Below are 23,232 nucleotides of genomic sequence, written 5' to 3' on the forward strand. Positions count from 1 at the left end.
AAACATGTTTGGACTATTCTAGGGTTACCATATTCAAACATTTGAAAAAGAGGACACTCCACGGGGCCCCAGTCCCACCCCAACTCTGCCCCTTCCCCGGCCCCGCCCCAACCCCACCCCTTCTCCGCCCCCATTCCAACCCCTTCCCCAAAGTCCCTACCCCAACTCTGCCCCCTCCTCTGAGCACCCCGCATTCCCCCTCCTCCCTCCCGCTCTGATCTTGGTTGGGGGTTGCTAAGTGCTTCCCTGCTCCCCACTCGCCCCGCAGCCCCTATGCCCTTGCCTGCCCTGCTCCTCCTCACCCTGCAGCCTCTGCACCCCCCCGCCCCTGCAGCCTCTGTGCCCCCTGCTCCCCACTCGCCCTGCAGCCTCTGCACCCCCCTCCCGCCCCTGCGGCCTCTGTGCCCCCTGCTCCCCACTCACCCTGCAGCCTCTGCACCCCCTGCCCTTGCAGCCTCTACACAAACACACCCGCCACCTGCCCTGCTCCCCCCGCTCCCCCGGCAGAGGGAGAAATGCAGGCTCCGCATGGAATCAAACACAGCCACGCTGCTCTGTGGGGGAGGAGGGAGCGGGGGAGGGGGAGGGACTCTGGCTGCTAGAGGCCCTAGTGGCTGCGAGCGGCTTTCAATCAGGCCAGGCGTCCAATCAGCCGCGCCGCACTCCACAGGAGGGGAAGGGGGAAATCTCAGACATTTCTACTTGATTAGAAATCCCCCCCGGACGGCCATTTAACATTGAAAAAGCCAGACATGTCCGGGGAAACCCGGATGGATGGTAACCCTAACTATTCTTGTCATGCCGTTCCTTTGTTACCTTCCCTCCAAGGCCTGAAAAAGGCTGGGGAAGAAGGCCTAGGGGGCCACAGTAGGAAGAAGTCCGGGGAAGAATCAGTAGGACTGAAGAGGCAGATCTTAATCACCTGCTACAGGGACCCTGGGCTGGAACACAGAGTAGAGAGATTGACTTGTTTCCCCTACAGGCCACCAAGGAAAGGTATGGTGAAGGCCCAACACAAGCGTCATAAGGGCTAGTGGGTTTAGACTGGGTACAAGGCTGCCAGACTGCTAGTGAACTGGACTCTGACTTCCCTGGGAAGGGGTGAGGAGTAAAATATGACATCAATGTAAAATGTGGACAGAGCCACAAGGCTAAGGGGACCACCAGCAGACTTGAATGGCTGGTCAATGGGCAGTGGAGAGGAAAAACCCATCATCACCTCATTCAGCCATAAGGTAGTGTAGTGGCTGGTGAGTCACCATCTTTAGCCCCTAATGAAGACTAAAGTACATTACTAACTACTGTCTCATAACAGGAGGACATTTAGCTTTAACATGTAACCTTGCTTTGCCTGATTTAAATGCTTTATTGTACAACCTCCATGTTATAGTTAAAGCTTTTTGCATGTTAATAAATATTTTTCTAAAAAGCAAGAATGGGTTATTTGTTCCTTTCACTTAAATCTGTTAACCAGAACCATGGAAATAGTAAAAAGTGACAAAGAGTCCTGTGGCATCTTATAGACTAACAGAAGTATTGGAGCATAAGCTTTCGTGGGTGAATACCCACTTCGTCAGACGCATGGAAATAGTGTTACCTTGGTTACAAAATAGACTCTAAAAGATACTTGATTACGGCAAAATGCCAGGTCTGCTATAGTGAAGGTTGGGTGTATTTTTCTTTTATAGTTAAAAATCAATATATTTCAACAGTCTCTGTTTTGCTGTTCTCAATAACTTTTCAGCTACTCTGGGTCCTTTATGGAAGTGCATGTGCCATGCTTTTCTGGAATTATGGGTCCTGACCCCCTCAGAGGCAAATGAAGAATACAGCTTGCCAGATGCTGCATCCATTCTCTCCTTTCAGGTTTCTGTTTTCAACTCCTGACAAACTGGGAGCCTTCATTCTTGCCCAGTTCCTGTATCTCCTTTTTTGTTTGGAAAATGACCTGTCTGAATTGCAAGGCTAGCCCATTAACTGTCGAGCTCATTCTTTAAGGCTGACTTATTTTGCTTTCAAATCAGACTAAAGTTTACACTTGAAATTTAATTATCTGTATTGTCATTAGGCTGGAATCCTTAGACAGTACTGCTCTCTGATTTCCCCAGTGTTCAGAAAATGAGTAAGTGACAGTGGTTATGAGAATCTGAAGGTGATTCTGTCCTGGGTGTCTTCCATCAATTGGATACATTTAGCTGGAAGGGAAAATGACATCTCGGCTACTAAGAGGGAACACAAGGATGCTTGGAATTTAAATGATTTTACAAATACTTAAACAAGGAAAAGCACAGGAGCTTGAAGATACCATTCAAAGGTGACTTTTTTTGGAAAGGTTAGATTGTACTGAAGAGAATTGTGCAATAAGTTAAATTTGATCAATTAAGTTAAAGGCTTAATATAAGTTTATGAAATAGTCTGTATACAAAGTGTATGACTAGGAAGAGGAGAATGCACATATTTATGAAAAGTGTTGCATATTTTTCTTTAGCTGGAAAAGAGGATGGCATCTTTTTGAGGTAGAGCTGTGTGCTTGCTTCCAACATTTGAAGCTGAAATTTTCAAAGCATCATAAGGAATTTGAATGTTCATTGATTTATTGGGAATTGGGCCTCCAGATACCAACAACAGGCTCAGAGAGTCTCAACCTTAATCTCTAGAGCTGCAATCCTGCCTCAGAATTTGCTATCTGGGTCATATTTTCTCTGAGTGTTCTCATTGTATATAGATGCAATATATGGGTGCAGGCATGTGTGCTAATAGATCTGCGGCTAAACCTTTGTTGCCTGTGGGATATAGTGATGGGGCAGCGGTTCTCAAACTGTGGGTCGGAACCCCTAAGTGGGTTGCGACCCCATTTTAACAGGGTTGCCAGAGCTGGCTTAGACTTGCTGGGTCCTGGGTCTGAAGCCCAAGCCGCACCAGTGGGGTCCAAAGCTGAAGCCCGAGGGCTTCAGCCCTGGGCATCAGGGTCAGGTTACAGGCCCCCTGCCTGGGACTGAAGCCCTTGGGCTTAGGCTTTGCCCCCCCCCCCCCACCAGTATGGGCGGGATCGGGCAGGCTCAGGCTTCAATCCCCCCTCCTGGGGTCGTGTAGTAATTTTTGTTGTCAGAAGGGGGTTGCGGTGTAATGAAGTTTGAGAACCCCTGATTTGGGGCATATACTGTTATATGAGGTGTTTCCTGAGTTAATGATTCATGTTGACTTTGTACTTATGTAGGCATGGATTCAAAGACTTTTGGGGAGACCATATACCAGGTCCATGAATTTCTATGGTATTACTCACTTGAGTAAGGAAAAATGTTTTGGCCCTTAATGTTTAACATCTTCTAAATGTGTTGAGAGCAAGGACACTTACAGGTGTCAGTATTACATAGCCTTAAAACATAGTGAAGAAGATGATACTATGATCATGCAGCATTTATGAATGTATAACTAAGTGAGGTAAAAGTGCTTTTGTGCAAGGATTACAACAGTAGGACCCAGGGTGAGTTTTTGTTTTTTGGGTTTTTGATGCAGTATAGCCTAACAAATTGCTGTCATATATATATAAAAATATCCTGGACAACCTTATGGAATTAATTTTAGATAGTTTAGAAATTCATTGTATTAAAAATGCAAATGTTTATGTACTGGTAAAAGATTATATTTGTGTCTATTGGGGAGGAAAACTGGACCATACCCTGCAGAAACTAAGCACAGTTGGGAGTGATACAGCAAGTTGACTCAGGTTTAACGCTTCCAGAGAGCTACCACCACCTTGAGAGAAGCTCACATATACCGGTTCAAAGTGGATTCTCCAGAGGTCAACAAAGGGTTTTTGGTTAAAAAGCCAGAGTTTAAACTGACTCAGGGCCTTCTTTCTGATCCAGAAAGTGGACGGCACCTCTGTTATAGGGCAGGGGGCCCAATCCTTAGGGAAGGGTTGGCAGGACTTTGGTCTACTGAGCCCCCATAAGACTAAGGGGGCTTGTTCTGCAGCTGTGATGGACTTGTGACCACAGGAAACACTCTGAGTGGGATTTGAAGGACTAATCACCAGCCAGTGCCCTTGTTGGCATCGGGGGTGATCTCTGGGATTAGCATGCGTTTAGGCTCTTTGATTGGCTTTAATTTGTTTTCTCTCTCATGCTTCCACCTTAAGAATAAATTAATTTGCTTACAAAGGGCAGCCTACATGGTAACTAAACTGTTGTAATTGCACTGTTTACCATCTCTGAGAAGAGAAGTGAAGCAGGTCTGATTAGGCAGTTGGTCCTTTGCTGGGTAATTCACAGTGTGGGCAAGAAGCTGTGCAGCCTAGAAATACCTCAGTCAGGAGCGGGGGAAATGTGTGTCTCTGTCCAAGAGAGGTGACATCTGAGGAGCCTGGAGCCTTGAGTTGGTGTCCTTGCTGGACCATAGAGGGATATGTGCTTCCATACAAGAAAATATACTGGTAGTGGTTTTACTTGAAAAAGTGCATCTTGTGTATTAGACGTTCTGTGGGGGCTCTGAAATACCTGTGAACTGATACACAACTCAAAGTGAAGCGTTAGCATGCTCGCACATCTGGTAGTTTGTAGGCAAAGAGAAAGACCATGAAAAGATGCAGAGGAAAGCACAACTCTCTTAATTGCCATCACATTTCTTGTATGAACTTGTCTAACCTTTTTTGGGGTGTGTGTAAAGCTAATCTAGATTTCCATTACATTGGGTGGGGAGATGGAGAGGGAAATTAACAATATTTCTTAAGCAACAAAGTATTTCAATATACCTAACAATTCTCACTTTGAGTATTGAGTATAACCTTAAGTACTTATCACACTGAACAAAAGTTCCTAAAAATAGCTGTATAAGTTACTTTGCTTTATTCTTGATTTTTTTTTTTGGAGGCCTTAAAGATCTGCCACTTCTGAAAACTAACTGCTGAAAATATTTGAAGAGAAAAAGCTAAACATTTAACAACTATTTCAGTGTGTAACTGAGCAGGACTAAGAGGAAAGAGGAGCATAGGGCTGGCAAAAAACGGGCACAAAAATGCCTAATAGTACTTTTTGAGTAGTCCACAGACCAAGGTCTTGATTAAAGATTTGTGGAAGAGGCTTCTTTCCTGAGTTTCTGTATCACTCAAAAAGTCATAGCTGACAAAGAGGTAAAGATTTCTGTTCACTTGAGGCCCTCATTAATAGGAGTAAACAGAAATCAAGATAAGGCGTGTTTAAAATGACTTGTACAAATGGTTACGTTGGCCATTGAGCATGAGTATTTCTAAACCTAACAGTGTTGTACATAAACAATATTACCTTAACAACAGAGAGGTTGGTTGTTAGTTGTATTTCCATGGCTCATGCTCCAAAGACAGTAAATTATGGTGGTTAGTGGCTGTGATTTCTGAATCAGTTCAGCTTGGCCTGTATTAGTAAAAGCACACATCAGTTCTTGCTTCAAGAAACACAAATCCAAACTTTGACAGCTGCTGGCTCTCCAAGAGGCCTGTTAGGAAAAAAGACTATTGGATGAGGAATGTAGCAGCTCAAGCAAATCTATAAGCTGTGTGGATTGAAAACTGACACCTCTTGATGCTGATAGTATCCTACATTGATTTAAAGCAATGTTTAGGGCTGGAAGAAAACAACTTTGGAAACAAAGTGTCACCAGAGTTTTAAAGGTAAGGAAGACTGAAGTGTGGAAAAAGTTCATACTAACATAAAAAATTCTCGTAATACAATAACTTGAAGATTTGTCAGACAAATTAAAAAACAATCTAAGGAAGGAACAATTGCAAGTAATTTGTTAAGAACAGTGAGAAGTTGGTCTGGTTTATCTGTTTGTGTGATTTAGGTGTAAGATTTAAATGGCCCAAGATTTAATTTTTTTATTTTTTTTTAAAGCTTAGGACACATTTGGGACTAGAACTGACTTGTTGTGACATTGGAGAAGTCACTTTACCTTACTTTGGCATCAGTTTATTTACATGTAAAATGGCAATATGACTTGGTTAAACTTGGATGTTGAAGAATAAATTCAGTCAATTATATTAAATACTTAAATATCCTGTAATTGAAGGTGTATTAGATGAGAAGTTACTTTAACACACAGTTTTTGGATTAGCTTGATGTGATTATGGATGGTCAGAGAGGCTACTTAGTGCAGGCTTCATATTCAAAAGTATATTAAATGAGTTCTCTGAGAATCCAGCACGAAAAACCTAATGTACAACACACAAACTGCTTTGAGACTTTTAGTTTGAAAGTGAATTTTTACAACGCATGAACCACATTTTTTCTTCCATAGAAAGGATCTTGGTAAACTAAAAAGTTTTGACTTCTTGTCCAGGTACATTATTTTCAAGTTGTTGTCATCTTCTGAATAAGAAGATTTTCAGGTAAGAAACCAAATGTAAAGTGTAATTTGAAATAATTTCAATGAAAAATGCTTTATTTTTAAAGTTCATTCTTATGCAGTTGTGCTAACACTCTGTGTGAACCGCATTACGACTCACTACAAGTTCCATAGTACCCTTTCATTAAATCCCTAGTGTGGAAGTGTGGTACAGATTAACATCCTTCTTTGCCATGCACTAACTCACCATGTAGAGAAGCCCTCAATATATTTACTAGTATAGCAAAATATGTAGAAGTCCAATTCAAATATCTCTTATGTGTGCTTAAGTAATTTGCTCTTCTTGTGAAACAGGACCTTCTCGAATGGTGGTCCCTTTATACTATAAGGAGTGAGACTGTTTAAAGTTGCAGGAAAACTTTTGATTATCCTTTAAGCAAGAAAAGAGAACTGATGCTGGAACAAGGTTTCATGACAATTAAAATAATTTGCCGGAAAATGGAAAGATGGATGGGGGTGTGAGGGAAGTACTTGAACTTCAAGCCCCTAACTGGAGAAACTGTTCAGTGCTGGGCCCTGGTAGACTTGTGCTTCAGCTCATGGGATGAGATGTGGTTGGCAGTCCAAGTCCCCATTGGTGGTGTTCAGGCTGCTTAATGTTGAAATGTCTGGGTTGCTGAGTACATAATTGCTACTGTTAATATTGTGGACTCCTGTGAGAAATTACATATAACTCTGGGTCCCTCTGGACTGTCAAGTGTCCATCAGGTAGAGTTTGGAGATGGTACTGGTCTGCACATGCAAGCATTCAGGTGTGATTGTGCCTTAGCTCTACCATCGGTAGTATGCATCCCTTGCATGTATTATATTCAAATTGCAGCTACCAGTGTAGACTTGTCACAAAATAATCTGTTTTGCACTTTAGTTGTGGCTATTGATCCCTGATTCATATCACTGATGGGGTTTGAGGCATCCTGCTCTCTTCTTGGGTCCTTTGCCTTCCATTAACACAAACTATGGCTTGATACATAGGGATACCTTTTCTGAATAGCTGTGTCTGGAATCACTCACTCACCACTTCCACTCTACTTCTGTGGCAGCTGTTGTATTTATTATGCTTTACTTTGGATATTGACTAGTTGCCTGTTCCATGCTTTTTATCGTCTTGGTTGCTGTGAGCTCAAAGATTTTCTAATAAATCAGATGACGGTATGATGATGGTGTACTGATAGTCTCTACCTAATGCTTTGTGTGTGTTATGGCAACTCTTCTTTTCTTGTCTGTGGACAGAGGGTCAGGTATGCATAAGTAATTCATTTTTCTGAACACAATTTTAAATACTCTTTACATGCCAGCTTGTCCAGTATGGGATTTATGTTCTGCAAGAGCTGAAATTGATTGTCGTCCACAGGAAAGGGTTGTGTACCAGAAATCAGGTTAGTTGTTAATCTAGATTACTAAAAAAAACTAGAAAAAACAGTAACAAAAAAACCTTAGTAGGCTCTTCAGTTTTTTAGTAGTTGTGCATTATCAGTAGTGACTTGTGGATCTCTTTTCTACAATGGAACACCTCCATTACAATGTAGTTTTCTGTTCTACTGCCTTATGGACACATGGAAACATAATTACAAACACAGTTCAAACTGGTTCTCCTGATGGTAAGTAGGATGCGAAGAGAGCTTTAATAATGAAAGGCACCCATTAAATGATACCTTTGGCAAATGTTACAGTGGCCTGAGTGAGAGGATGTTTACCCTCCCTATTCTAGGGGTGGCTTAAATGAAGAGTGTTTTAAAAATGGATAAAAATTGAGTTGCTTAGATTGCCAGCATGACCATTTGCTCTACCTTTGATTGTACTGTTTGCAATAACTCAGAAAGAAAGCTGCATAGCAGGATGGATTGCTATTAGTTTCTCAAACAAATCTGTCAGTAAGAGCTCCATTTGCTGTCATGGTGAAATAATCCAACTCAAATGTTTGGTTTGTCAAGTCTAGGCTTGTTTGTGCAGCAAGGCTCCACGTAGAAGCTCGTGATAATGCTAATAATATTTTATGTACGGAGATTAAATAGGAAACGAATGTAAACTAGTTTTTATGTAAAACTTCTTAAACCTCAAAATGTAGTATATGTGTTAGAAATACAGACCGGACATATTAAAGACTTGATTTTACCTTATGCTTGGATAATTGCCAGCAGTGGTAGAGGTAGAGGAGGAGTTGAGTTTTCATTAGAAGTACTTCACCAGCTGTACCTGAAATTGGCTAAGGCTCTATTTTTGGTTTCTCTAAGCAGACACCATAGATTTCCTAATACAATTAGCTTTTCCCTTCTAGTTAGGAACCTGAACCTAAAAGAAGATGTATACTTTTCTCCTGTTGTATCTTTGACCCTCAAGGAGGGAGTACCTCCTTTTGGCAACATTGGGTCCCTCAAAAAGGAATCATATACAGATTTCAGCTGAAGCAAGCTTTAGAGTTTTGTCTGGAGGTATAAAATGTTAGTACACACTTCTGAGTGGTTCTAAATCGTCTAGAAAAATTATACCCTTGGGTAGCCTTTGGGACAACATGGAGGGCCAGGGTCCCCCCAAGTCCCCTCCAGACTGCACTTCAGGTCCTTATACTGTCTTCCTCTCCACTCCCCGGCAGATGCCTAAGCAGGTTTCTTAGAGCAAACAAAAGAAAAGTCCTTTCCCCTCCTCCTTCTCTTATGGGAGAGGGGAGTCCGTAGGAGAATAAAGAGAAGAAAGGGTGACCTGGATCTCAGGCTGTCTTTCTAGGTCAGCTCTAAGGGTTTAGTCTAAATGGGGTCTACCTCCAGTCACTTCTCATAAGACATACTGCTCTGAGACTGGGTCTTGCAGCTTTGGGAGTGGTAGGCTTCATACTGTCTCCCTGTCAGCAAGCCTGTCTTGGCTGTCTTAGGGTAGGTCTATACTTACCTCTGGGTCCAGCGGTAAGCAATCGATCTTCTGGGATCGATCCCAGAAGTGCTTGCCGTCGACACTGGTACTCCTGCTCCACGAGAGGAGTACGCGGAGTCGACGGGGGAGCCTGCCTGCCGCGTCTGGACCCGCGGTAAGTTCGAACTAAGGTACTTTGACTTCAGCTACGTTATTCACGTAGCTGACGTTGCGTATCTTAGTTCGAAGTGGGGGGTTAGTGTGGACCAGGCCTTAGGTGGGGCAGCCTTCTTTCTGTTCTCCACCCCTTCCTGTGGCAGGTTTTCCATTTTAAGCTCCCCGACTCCAGGCAGAACAAGCCTTGCAGGTGTGCCTCGTTGATGTTGAATAGGCCCAGAGGAGCTTATTAGTGTCCTCTCTGTTAGTGTGAGGGTGTGTTGCTTCACGTACCCCACCTTTCAAACTGGAAAGGCTGTTCTGGGGCAGTTTGTCACCCTCCCATATCTCCTGAGAAAATAAATCAGCGTTAGCATGGTCCTTTCCCACCTGTGCTGTACTCTGAAACCGTAGGGTTGTAGCGCATGGTCCCATCTCATTATGCATGGGTTTGTGTCTTTCATGGAAGTATAGGGGAGTGTGATCCGTGACCAGAGAGAAGTGGCTACCCAACAGGTGATACCTGAGGGAATCTACAGCCCATTTTATTTAGGGTTGCCATCTTTCTAATGGGTTTTAACTGGACTCCTGAGGCCCCACCTCCTGCTCTGCCTCTTCACCCCGAGACCTCGCCTCAGCCTGCTTCTGCTCCGCTTCTTCCCCCAAGGCTCTGCCCCCTGCATGTCATGCGCCGCTGCAAGCCACACGAGCAGCCTGGCCCCCAGCAGCTGTGGCTGCTGTGCTGCCTCCTTCCTCCACTTAGAGTTGCCTCAGATTAAAAAAAAACCAGACATCAGGGCTTGTCAAATGGCACCTGTACACACAACCCGAAACCCAGACTGTCCAGGTGAAAACTGGACAGGTGGCAACCCTAATTTAATCAGTAATGCCTTCTTTTCTATAGTTGAGTAAGCCTTTTCTCTAGGAAAGAGTTTCCTACTTAGGTATAGGACTGGGTGTTCTCCTCCGAAGTCTTGTGAGAGTACGGTGCTGAGCCCAACGTTCAAAGCATCTATGTGCAATATGTTCATCTGCTCCTAATCGAGAAACCTTTCAAGAGAATTGGTGTGGCCATGGTTGGACCCCTAGAAAAAACTGCCTTGGGCATCAGTACATATTAATGATTGTCGACTATGCAACCAGGTACCTGGAGTCTGTTCCTCTGTGCTCTACAAAAGCTATGGCAATACTGGTCCATGGGGTTATCTGACTATGTGGGAGGGCCTCTTCAGAGCTGGGCCCCTTTGGGAGATTGTTGTTTCTGGCTCACCATTCTCTATCCCCCCACAGGTTTCTTGCCTCTCCATCCGCTATCCTGTCAAGGCCTTGGGTGATTCTGTCCCTAACAATCCTCTGGCTCCTACAAAGCCTTCCATTAGCTTTACAGCTTCTGATAACGTCCCCAGGCAGTGTCATGGCATCCACTTCTTGCCTTTTGCGGGTAATATCTTTCTGAATTGCTCTGTCATAATGGCCTTAGCCACCTCGCCCCTGATTGCTCCTCCGGATGGAGCCACTTCCAACAGTGTTTTCAACCGTTGCACTATTATCCAGGGTCTGGTCCCCTTGGGGTAGCTCTTGGTTCTAAACTGTTGACGATGGGTCTCCACAGAAATATCCAAGTTGTCCAAAATGGTGGACTTTACTTGTTTGTTTGTAGTCTTTTGCCCTCTCCAAGTCCAGACTATGATAGGATGCCTTGGCAGGACCCATCAAGTATGGGGCCAGGATCAAAGCCCAGTGTTCTGAGGGCCACTGATCTGCTAATGCCACTCTCTCAAATATAACTAGGGAAGGTGTCAGGGTAATCATCTAGCCCCATCTTGGTTAGCTTTACTGGTACTGGCAGGGGAACACCTTTGGTGGAGGCATGACTTGCTGTGATTCCCTGAGTGCAGAGGGCTGGCACTGTCTGCTGTGCATCTCCTTTTGAAATTCCTGCTGCTGGGCCATCAGTTCCTTCAGGTGTTGCTGTTGTGTGGTCTGAACTTGCTGCTGGGCGGTCCACTGCTGCAGCTACACTGTTGGAACTGGTGTTGTGTTGTTGAGCAGCTTGCTGCTGCTGCATCTTGGCTAACCACTCACAGCACCGCTCCATGTTGCATGGAGCAGTTGATCTCTGTTCCCTCTAGGGTGTTTTTTCTAAAATCCCTTGTATCAGGTGTGGTTATGCCCACGTTTTCCACCATTTGTGATGGGCAGGAGTCCTCTCCCGACCCTGCTTCAGGTCCTTATACTGTCTTCCTCTCCATGCCCCCCGAGGAATACCCAAGGGGGCTCTTAGAGCAAACAAACAGAAGAAAAGTCCTCTCCCCTCTTTCTTCCCTTATGGGAGAGGGGAGTCCATAGGAGACTAAAGAGGAGAAAGGCTGGCCTGGATATCAGGCAATCTTCCTAGGTCAGTCCTTTGGGCTTAGTCTAAAATAGGGTCTATCTCCACCCCCTCCTCGTGGGACATACTGCTCCAAGACCGGGTCTTGCAGCTTTGGGATCGGTGAGGCTTGTTGCGGTCTCCCTCTTGGTGAACCAGTCATGGCTGTGTGAGGTGGAGCAGCCCTCTTCTTGTTCACCTTCCCTTCCTATGGCAGGTTTTCCCCTTTAACTTTTCCCCTCATCAGGCAGAGCAAGCCTTGCAGGTGTACCTTGTTGGTGTTGAACAGGCCCAGAGAAGCTTGTTTGTCTCCTGTCAGCCTGTGTGAGGACATGCCCCTTCATAGACTACCTGAATATAAATGTGGCTCATCCTCTACTCACACATTTGTTGCAACTCATTCAATACCACAGGGAAAGAATACAAATAGAAGATAATACCTTATCCAAATGACTTGTGCAAATTTCTCCTGTCAGGGAGAGCTTATGTGTATGTGCTCCATATTTGAGAAAGAGCTATTGAAGTTGGGAAGCAGCTTCCAATCCTTCTTCCTGCTAAGTGGATCTGGCAGTTGCTCATTTGCTCATGGCTGGGCATCATGGTTAGGGTTCAATAGTCAAATCTTGAATCTAAACCTGTGTTGACATACTTTTGATATTAGCAAATTCAGGTCATGGTCTTCCTGCAATGGGGCACACAGGCCCCAGACCGGCAAGAAGGAGGTTAATGAGGGACTGGGGACCCACTTGGCCCCACATAGCCATACCTGTAGCAGATGTGAGGAGTGGAGAGGGGAGATAAAAGCAGACCCACCTCAGTTTGGGGCTGACCAGGAAAGATCAGAGCTTCGCTTATCCCTCAGTTAGGGAACCTGGTTTCAGCCAAGAGTCTGACTGCTTGCTGCTTGGGTGTGCTTCTTTGAGGATGAGATGACTGGGCCCAGGAAAGGAGTGCCTGCCTGAAGACAAGCCCTGAGTGGAAGCGTAGAGTCCTGTTGAAGATTTCTCAGATGAGCCTGTTTTTGAGTTCATAGTGGTCCTTCAGTTTTGGACTTAAATACCCAAGGATGGGTGGACTTAAATTGTGACTTGGCTGGAGGGCCGAGTCATGGGAAGAGGTGGACGACCAGAGCAGCTGTAGGCAGGGGGCACCATATGGGGACAGCTGCTATGGCATATCCAGTCATGAGGAAACACTTCACTGGTAAGTCCATTCTTCCATGTATGCATTGAAGAATGGTCTTGCCTGGCAAAGTGCAGCACAGATGGAATTGGTTAAACTACACTTGAGTCTTCAATAATGCCTCTCATGCATAGATCTGAAAGGGCTTGAAGAAACTTTCCCCTTTTTACAGATCGAGAACTTGAGACCCAGAGGTGAAGTAACTTGTCCAAAGTGGCACAGCAGGAATAGAACTCAATAGGATAAAGGATAGTGAAAACTCAGTGCCTGATGGAACATCTCTTCAAACAGTAGGACCAGCCTCACCATGCCCATCCCAAATTAGGCTACAGCCTTTAACAGGGTAGGATTGTTCACGAATTCTAGTTCAATGGCACTAAAAACTTCAAATTGAAAATGGAATTGTACATGTATCTGAAGTAGGCTCCTCCAAGTAGAAGGATAGTTAGGTATATAACATTTGATGCTAGGTACTTAATTTTTAAACTAAAGCGTAAGGGAAAGCTGACAGATGAGCACATGGTTTGGACAGAGACATTCCTTGGGGAGGACTTATTAATGGGGATTCTTTATATCCTAGTATAACAAGGAGAGGATAGAAGTTGACAAAATACAGGTAGGAACTGAAGTGAAACAGTCAAACGAAAGAGTCCCATTCAGTTACATCTCATGAAGGCAGACAACTAAATATTGGCAAATTTGTAAGTGCTTGTATACAAATGCTTGAAGTCCAAATGCTAAGATGGGTGAACTTGAGTGCTTGGTATTAAATGAGGATATTGATAAAATAAATATCACAGAAACTTGATGGAATGATCACATTCAATGGGACATGGTAATACCATGGTATAAAATATATAGGAATGACAGAATAGATTGTGCTGCTGGGGGAGTGGCACTACATGTGAAAGCAAGTACAGAGTCCAATATAATGAATCAATGAATGAAAACTGTACCATAAATCTCTATGGATATAAATTCCATGCTTGAATATTAAGAGCAGTAATAATATACTACCACCCACATGACCAAGATGGTGTCAATGATTGTTAAATTCTCAGGGAGACGTTACAAAAATAGAAAACTCTAATAAGAATGGGGCATTTTAACTGTCCCCATACTGGCTGGCTACATATCACCTCAGAATGGGGGATGCAGAGATAAAATTTCTAGACATCATTATTGAGTGCTTCTTGGAGCAGCTAGTCTTGGAACCCACAAGGGAAGAAGCAATTCTTGATTTAGTCATAAGTGGCATGCAGGATTTGGTCCAAGAGGTGAATATAGCTGGACCTCTTGGTAATAGCCACCATAACATAATTAAATTTAACATCCTTGTAGGGGGCAAAATACCAAAGAAACTCACCAAATTAACATTTAACTTCAAAAAGGGGAACTACACAAAAATGAGGACGCTAGTTAAAGGAAAAGTCACAAGGATGAAATGGATGCAAGCTATATGGAATTTTTAAAAAAATACCTTAATAGAAGCTCAATTTAAATGTATACCCCAAATAAAAAAAAAAAAAAAAAAAAGAAAGGCAGGAAGAGGACCAAAAAAACCCAGTACCACAATGACTAAACAACAGAATAAAAGAGGCAGTTAAAAGCAAAAAGTGGTCATTTAAAAATTGGAAGTAAAATCCTACTGAGAAAAATAGAAAAGAGTATAAACTCTGGCAAGTCAATTGTAAAACTATAATTAGGCAGGACAAAAAGAATTTGAAGAGCAACTAGCAAAAGACACAAAAACTAACAACAAGTTGGAATCATTGTGGATGCCTCTCCGAAAACATGCGCTCTATGTGCAGCGGCAGTCAAAAAAGCTAACAGAATGTTAGGAACCATTAGGAAAGGGATAGATAATAAGACAGAAAATATAATGATGCTATATAAATTCATGGTATGTCCACACTTTGAATACTGAGTGAATTTCTGGTCACGCCATCTGAAAAAAGATATTCGAATTGGAAAAAGTACATAGAAGGGCAACAAAAATGATTAGGGGTATGCAACAGCTTCCATATGAGGAGAGATTAAAAAGACTGGGACTTTTCAGATTGGAAAAGAGACTGCCAAGGGGCGGAGGGATATGATAGAGGGCTATAAAATCATAAATGGTGTGGAGAAAAAGTGTTATTTACTCCTTTGCATAACAGAAGAACCAGGGTTCACCAAATGAAATTAATAGGGCTTATCATAAAACAAAAAGGAAGTACTTCTTCACACAATGCACAATCAACCGGTGGACCTTGTTGCCAGGGGATTTTGTGAAGGCCAAAAGTATAACTGGGTTCAAAAAAGAATTAGATATGTTCATGGAGGATAGGTCCATCAATGGCTAATAGCCAATATGGTCAGAGATGCAACCCCATGCTCTGGGTGTCTCTAGTCTCTGACTGCCAGAAGCTGGGAGTGGGTGGCACGGGATGGATCACTCAATGATTGCCTGTTGTGTTCATTCCCTCTGAAGCACCTGGCATTGACCAGTATTCGAAAACATTACATTGGGCTAGATAGACCACTGGTCTGACCCAGTATGGCCATTCTTATGTTCTATCAGAACAGTTTATTTATCTTGTCTGTCTGTTAGTTACTGAAGACAAGGTCTAAGTGTTGAAAAAAGTGGTGATTGAAGTGCTCTAAGATCCTTTGGGAGTTCATTCCATTGCCTTGGACTGGCCCCTGAGAAGCCTTTGTCCAGTACAGATGAGCTTTCCCTGTGCTATGGACAGTTCACTGTGAATATGGAGGGGATTTGTTGACTAGTCTTAGTCTGAGAGCTTCAGGTGACCTGGGTCCAGGATATTCCAGAGACCATTGTATGCCTTGAAGATAAGGGCACAGATGTGGAATTGAACTCTTACCTATGTATACAGCAGAGGGTAAGTTGTTTGTGCTCATAGTAGCTTGTATTGCTCAATGGATATTTTTACTTGCTGGAATTTCCAAAGGTCTGGTGGAGCAGAAATGATCACTGCCGTCTCTTTGTGCTGTCCTCAAATCTTTTTATAATTAGCTGGGTTATTGTGGAGCTGGCATATGAATGTAAAAGACTAATGTACCTCTTTATTTCCATGTATGAAGCCTGAGGTTTTGGCTTTTCTTATTTAGCAGAATCAAATAGTTGAAATTTGCATCAGATAGCCTTTATGTGAAAAAGTGATACTGTTGCTATGCTGTATTAAGCTAATTTTCCAATATGTTTTAACAAGATAAGGTACTCTGTCACTTTGAAACCACAATGTCTATGATTCCAAACTTTTTGGCTAAAGACATTTTTCAGTGAAAAGGTGACATGTACGCTAATTCTGTTGAAATTGGAAATTAAAAGCAGCATATGGGATCAAACTGTGCTGTTCCCTGTTGTCTTTAATTGATTTGCACATGAAACTGAGCTGAACTTAACTGCTGATCTGGACTCATTTTGAAAGAACAGTCAGCATTTAGATACTTAGTGATTTTTATATAGCGCACAAAATTAAATCCTTAATCAAAGAGGATGAGCAGAAAATGTAGACCACACAGTATTTCCTTAAATCATGGGCCTTGTTACAGCAGACAGCTGGGTATATAAAAATTGGCTTATGTGACACATTAGTATACTTGAAAGCTTTGGAATTGATTTGTACTATAAAATAAGTTTTGGTGGAGACTACCTTGTTGATAAATTTCATGGTCAATTGCTTGACCACACTTTGGTTTGTTATAAAATATACTCAAGAGACCACATAACCAATATCAGTCAGGTTTATTGTAAAAGTCAATAATAGTATAGTACAGGAAAAAAGATTTAATAGGATAGTTTCCTGGAAGCTGTCTTGTGTAGCATTGCTACATTCATCTTACACAGAAGGTGTGCTGCCAAAGTTACACATTCCAGCTAGGAGTGTTTTATAGGATGACTTTACAAGTTACAAAAATTGTGTAACTAATTTTAGTGATGTGTACACAACTAATTTTAGTGATGTGTACAAAACTCATTACACATCACTAAAATTAGACCCATCAGTTTGTACCAGTTCCTTAACTTGTTGTTCTGTCCCTTCATTATCTTTGTTTTGGATACCAGAATTCTAGGTACTGATCCGTGAAGGTATCTCCCAAGCTTGTAGTGAGGCAGAACATTAATGTATTGTGCCTTTGACATGTTTCTTACTTTCTAATGCCAAAGCTGACTTCAGCTTTATAAAGTGCTATGGGGTGCTTAGCATAAGTGAATAGGATTATAAAAAGACAAACCAATTCAGGCAATGTAACTACTAGAAATATATATGCAATATAATGTTATATTGATAATATGTGCTTAATGGATATTACTAGAACATTATAACATTATATTGTGCATATCTATAAAAACCCAACATACGTTGTTCAATAGTTTTTAGTGGCAGTTGTAAGTATACGAGGCTTGATTTATCCTTGTGTGTATAATTGGATATCGCAAGAACAAATTGTGTGCTCCATTGGATGGAAATTACTAATACCAAGTGAATCATTCTAAGGTGTGGGAGGAGAATGTCATTACCATTTAATCGGGAATTCCAATTTTAACGTGGAATCAGTATCAGGAGAAGGCTATTTCCCCATAAAAGTTAGGATTTCATGAATGATGAAAAAGGAACAAACTGCACATGAAATACTTGGCAGCCTGAATATTCTTTAAAGTGGAGTACTCAAAAGTACTGTTCATGCAAATTAACTCTGCTATTCATGCATATACATGACAATAAGTCTTCAGTGAAATGGCATTATTATATATATATATATATATATATATATATATATATATATATTTATATTTTTTTTTTACAGGAACCCTCCCTCAGTCAGTACAGATCTTGAACAGTGTATACTAATGAAAAAAAGCAGTGGAGAATCTTTCTTTGCTGTTATTTGACTCTTGCCTCATTGACTACATGCATCTGTTTCATTATGTGTATAGCTTCAAACTTATGTAACCAGTCAGGCAGGCATCCTGTTGAAAGTATCAGACCTTTCTTAGTCCTCAATGATGTAAGCACAGGCATTTTCTTTCTACACAGAAGCAGGTACAGAAGTGAAACCTCAGATGTGGGTGTCAAGGCTGGATCCCCACTTTGAACTTTAGGGTACAAATGTAGGGGCCTGCATGAAAACTTCTAAGCTTAACTACCAGCTTAGCTCTGGTTCGGTTGCCACCATTTCAATGGATTCCATTTCTGGGAAACCTTGAAAAACCTTTCACCAATTCCCTGGTGAATACAAATCCAAACCCCTTGGATCTAAAACAAGGAGAAATTAACCATTCCCCTCCTTCCTCTCACCAACTCCTGGTGAATCAAGATCCAAACCCCTTGGATCTTAAAACAAGGAAAAATCAATCAGGTTCTTAAAAAGAAGACTTTTAATTAAAGAGAAAGGTAAATCTCATCTTGTAAAATCAGTATGGAAATTAACCTTACAGGGTAATCAAACTTAAAGAGCTCAGAGGACTCCCCTCTAGTCTCAGGTTCAAAGTACAGCAAACAAAGATAAACACTCTGGTAAAAGGTACATTTACAAGTTGAGAAAAACAAAGGAAAACTAACACGCCTTGCCTGGCTATTTACTTACAAGTTTGAAATAGGAGAGACTTGTTTAGAAAGATGTGGAGAACCTGGATTGATGTCTGGTCCCTCTCAGTCCCGAGAACGAACACCCTCCCAAACAAAGAACACAAACAACAGCCTTCCCCCCCCAAGATTTGAAAGTATCTTGTCCCCTTATTGGTCCTTTAGGTCAGATGCCAGCCAGGTTACCTGAGCTTCTTAACCCTTTACAGGGAAAAGGATTTTGGAGTCTCTGGCCAGGAGGGATTTTATAATACTGTACACAGGACAGCTATTACCCTTCCCTTTATAGTTATGACAGTGGGTGAAATGGATAAAGTGACCATGATACATAAATGTTTGTTTCCTTGTTATTCGTAATTGAAAGATTATTCTTCAGCCGAAGAACAATTTGTAGAGAAACTGAGAATACTAATTTCAAAATTGCCACCATAACTCACTGTTTCACTGGGATGGAGGCCACTGAATGTCATAAGAAAAGATGGCCACCGTCTCCATTCATTTATTGCTAAGTGTTGATATGAAAGCATGGAGGATGCCATCTTTGGTGATGGCAGGTTGGTTTTGCTCTTATGGAGAGCAATGGGAGATAGCAGCCATCTTTGCTAAGGGCAGTTGTGGCCTTAACTCAGTTGTGAACAACTGATGGCAGCCATTTTCTAAGAGAACTTTTCACAATTTTCTTTTGAAAGGTTTATGCACCAGCCTACTTTGAAGGTGAAACTTATTTTTGGCAAAGATGCTTAGTCCTAGCTGTACTTTTAAAAAACCTGTCGTACCAGATCTACTCAACAGGGAAGATAAGAGGGGGAAAAGGTGTAAATAGAGTAAAGGTGTAAATCTGGCAATGCTAGCAGCTGTAAATCCAGTTAAACTGGCTAATATGCCATGACTGCCTTGCACTGCTCTAGAGCAGCATAAAGCAGTCTGGACATATGGGTGAATCAGGCCCTAAAATGTGAAAGGCAATGCTGCGATAGATATTTGCCTTCATATCATTAGAAATATAGCATGATAGCTCTTTCTCTGGATTCTTGTTTAATGTCAGCATATATATTAACATTTTAAAAAAAGGAATGCTCAGACTAAATTAAAATGGAGTATATATCAGTAATTTAGGATGAAATATTGATGTGTGACTTTGTGGTCTCCAGACAGAGTCCCTGGAATGATGTCACAGGTACAAGTTCCGTAAGAGTAGACAATGTATTTATTACTGGAACAGGGACCAGAGACAGCTCCCCTCCTGCTGCTGACTCAGAACACTTTTGCTTTTCCTCCCTGGGCCTTTCTCTAAAGGTTACTTCCTGAGTCAGGGGTTTTCCCTGCTGTGAGGTCTCACACCCATTAGGGGCTGCGGGTGCATATACCACACATAGACCCAGCCAGCACCATAACTAAGGCACAATATAGTATAGCTAGGGTGTAATTACCCCAAAACAAGAATTCAAAAGTTAGTTTAGATTTCTTTTCAGTTTAAAACCTTAAGTTAAGGAAATCCACAATTAAGGCTCCCAATCAACCTAACTCCAGCCAGTAGCTGGAAGGGTATATTTGATGGTTGTGGTGAATTTTGCATCAGATAATAAAATAATCTTGAGCATTAGTTGATCCGGTTATCTTTATGCTGTCTTTTAAATGACAAAACTTTGTAAAGAGAAATAGACTGTGGATAACCATTTTAAAGCCATGTCAGAAAACAATTAGCCCAGTTGAGCCCTGGTATATCTTAATTGAATAGAAAGGAGTAACACATAGGATTATTTGAGGTCTTATTTCCAAATATTTGTTTGAATATTTCATAAACTGCTCAACAGATTTCCTGCAGGAAAGTACTGATCTGTAGGAAAATAGGCACTCAGAAACTTTGCCGACCAACCTTTTGTAATTTTTTGACTATGAGTTTGAGTAGGTGTATAAGATGTGTATTAAATTAAGTACACAGGCTGAGTTAATAAAAGTCAGTAACTCCATGTCTGAGTTTGCAAGTAGGTTTATGAAGTGTTGCAACCTAGGAGTTCAATGGGAAATTCAGGAGCTATAAAGCGTAATGATGAGAGAGAGTCCTCTTTTTTGAGAATTACTCAAGCTGATTAGGTTTATATTAACCGTAGTTTTGTGTGCCAACAGTATTTAAATGTAAACACTTTATTAATGTTTTACTAGCCTTCAGGCATGTCTGTATCATCAACTCTGAATAGCACATAAGAAAAACAAATAGACTAGCCATAAGAATAACATAACTGTCAAGAACATTGTATTCACTAGCATCTTGTTACCTAGCAGCAAGCAAAAGGGAGGCATTGTATATGCTGTACAGAAACTTGAGGAGGTATTGAATACCAGTCATCCTACTGTGGTTTCTCTGGGTCTAGTAGGGTTTCCCACGCTAAGGTTTGGGAGCATCCTAAGCCTATTAGCCTCAACACTGTCCCAAGGCATACTTGAGCTACAATTGTCCTCTGTTTGGTTCAAGAGACACCAAGTAATTGCAGCCCATGAGACGGCACAAACAGCTAAGATGCCCAGGTTTCCCCCACTGAAAACAGATGACTGTCCAGTTAGGGGATCCTCAGTTGCCTCCTGCTGGTCATGATTCTACATGCTCCTCTTCAAGCGGTTCATGGGGCAGTGTCTCAGAGAGCCTCCTGGGGGTTTAGTAGAAGGGTGCTCCTTATTCTGGGACTTCTCCAGTTCCTTCCTGATAACCAAAGCTGACTCCTCATGTGGTTAGGCCTGTGGCCCTCTAGGCCTATGTCCATTGTCCTTGCACAGCTAGCCTGCCCTCAAATTCCTCTGAGTTGGATGGCAGCTGACAGTGACTCGAAGATTCTGTCTGTGTTCCCAGGTCTGACAAAGGCTGCAAGACCTCTGGATATCAATCCAGCAATACCGAGTCTGTAGTCTCTGAAGAACAGTATTCTGGCTGAAGCCAGTGGTTGACCCAATCCTTTAGGCATTGGGGAACAACCTTGGTTTGTGCTCTAGAACTGGTGGCGGTATATCTTCAGGGATGCCCTCAGTTGATTGAATATAGCAGCTTTCAGGATGTCATAGTCCTTGGTGGCGTTGTCATCAAGGCCTGGTAAGCAGCATCCCCAGACAGAAAGGGATCTATTTGCATGGCCCAGGTAGTCTTCATCCACTTAACTACTGGGGCTACCTGCTCAAACATGATGAGATAGGGCTCAAGATCATCAGTGAGCTTTAATTTGGAGAGGATTATATCCAGCCCTAGTGGTGTTGCTTCAGATGGGGAGCAGCTGGTGACTTACTGAAGCATGACCTCCTGGAAATGCTGTTGCTATCATTTCTGCAACAGCAGAAGTGGCTTGAGGAGCTCTCTGCTGCAGCTGTGTGGCCCACTAGGCCTCCTGTTCTTCAGTTGCTGGTTCTCCACCTGGGTCGGCAGTTGCTGAGCCAGGAGTTGTAAGGGATCTTCCACGGCCCCCTTCCTGGAAAAGGGGCGAAGTCGATTCCATTTCTACTACCAAGTTGTGGCAGCATGCCTGGAGCTGAAGAACTCTGGCAGGGAACATGGTCTCAATTTTTAAGTGGTTAATGAACAAACAAAAATACAATTTGGTGGTCTATAACTTTAAACTAGTAAACAAAAATGTAGTTGCTTGTTCGCAGTGCTGGAAACAAAGGCCCTAACCTGGCCCCACGTTTCTGGATGAGACTGGGGAATTCCTCTCTTGTCCCAGCTCTATCCACACTCATCCTGGCTTGAAGCATTCTTAACTTGCCTGGCGACTTCTGACTGGTTACTGTTTCTGCCTGGCCACTAGAGAACTAATAATTGTGGTACCCTGGGTTGAGTGGCTTTTTCCTAGGCAGGGGGTGTCAGGGTGGCACTGCCTCCAGCGGGGGTGGGGCAAAGAAATTGCAATAGACCCCCATCACAGGGAGGAACTTCACCCTCTATCAGTTTGCTAACCAGCTTCATGGGTAAATGAACATTGAGCTCAAATCATGTGACAACTTTTTTTTAAAAAGGACAAAATGAGCAAAATAATGCTGACAAATGTGAGATGCCATTTTATAGTTAAATATCTTTCTCTTTGTAAAACAAGGATTATCCACCTCATAGAGCGAAGCCCATAGATTGCAGTGTATAGCACATTGTCATTTGTTTTATCCTTTTGTAGTTTCCAGGGACCAAACGAGTTGCAGATATGATAAAAGATTGTGCTTAACGTGCACAAAACTAATATTTTACTACCATTGCCTTCTTCAACCATATCAACCTAATGAAAACAGTCACCTATTTTATAAGTTAACAGAAAAGAATTCTGTCCCCACACATTCAAGCATTCTAAACAAATGTCTCTAGAACTTAAAGAAATTTTTACAAATTCTTCTATAAGATCCTGCAGTAATTAGGAAGGATATTTACATAAAGGAATAATTTCAATTATGCAAGGCCTATTGGATCTGCTACAGCTTCTGGCTATATTACTTGCATTCATGCTCTAGAATTACTAGAGTCTCCATTATCACTGGGGAAATTAAGTTTGGATTTACCACCAACAAAATATAATTCTAAATTTCTATTGAAAATGAAATAATATTAATTCATGTGATCTGCAAGCACAATAATACCAGCAACTATTCCAGAAGGTTATTTTGTCTCTAACCAAATGAGATGTGTTGCATATGGGATTCAATTTAATTAGAAGCTGAGGTATAGTATTTGAAAAACCA

At 42.1% G+C, this 23,232-nt stretch overlaps 1 protein-coding gene across 1 annotated transcript in view; it reads left to right on the forward strand.

The window, feature by feature from the left end:
• The first annotated feature begins 5,437 nt into the window (after window positions 1–5,437).
• The window catches only part of DNAH5 (dynein axonemal heavy chain 5), a 222,059-nt gene continuing 204,264 nt past the window's right edge, over window positions 5,438–23,232 (forward strand). Inside the window, exon 1 of the mRNA XM_054019813.1 lies at window positions 5,438–5,647. Within this exon, the coding sequence (XP_053875788.1) occupies window positions 5,591–5,647 (57 nt within the window). The 5' untranslated portion in view covers window positions 5,438–5,590. The remainder of the gene's footprint in view (window positions 5,648–23,232) is intronic.

The sequence above is a fragment of the Malaclemys terrapin genome, chromosome 2, assembly GCF_027887155.1.
Source record: "Malaclemys terrapin pileata isolate rMalTer1 chromosome 2, rMalTer1.hap1, whole genome shotgun sequence".
NCBI lineage: Eukaryota > Metazoa > Chordata > Testudines > Emydidae > Malaclemys > Malaclemys terrapin.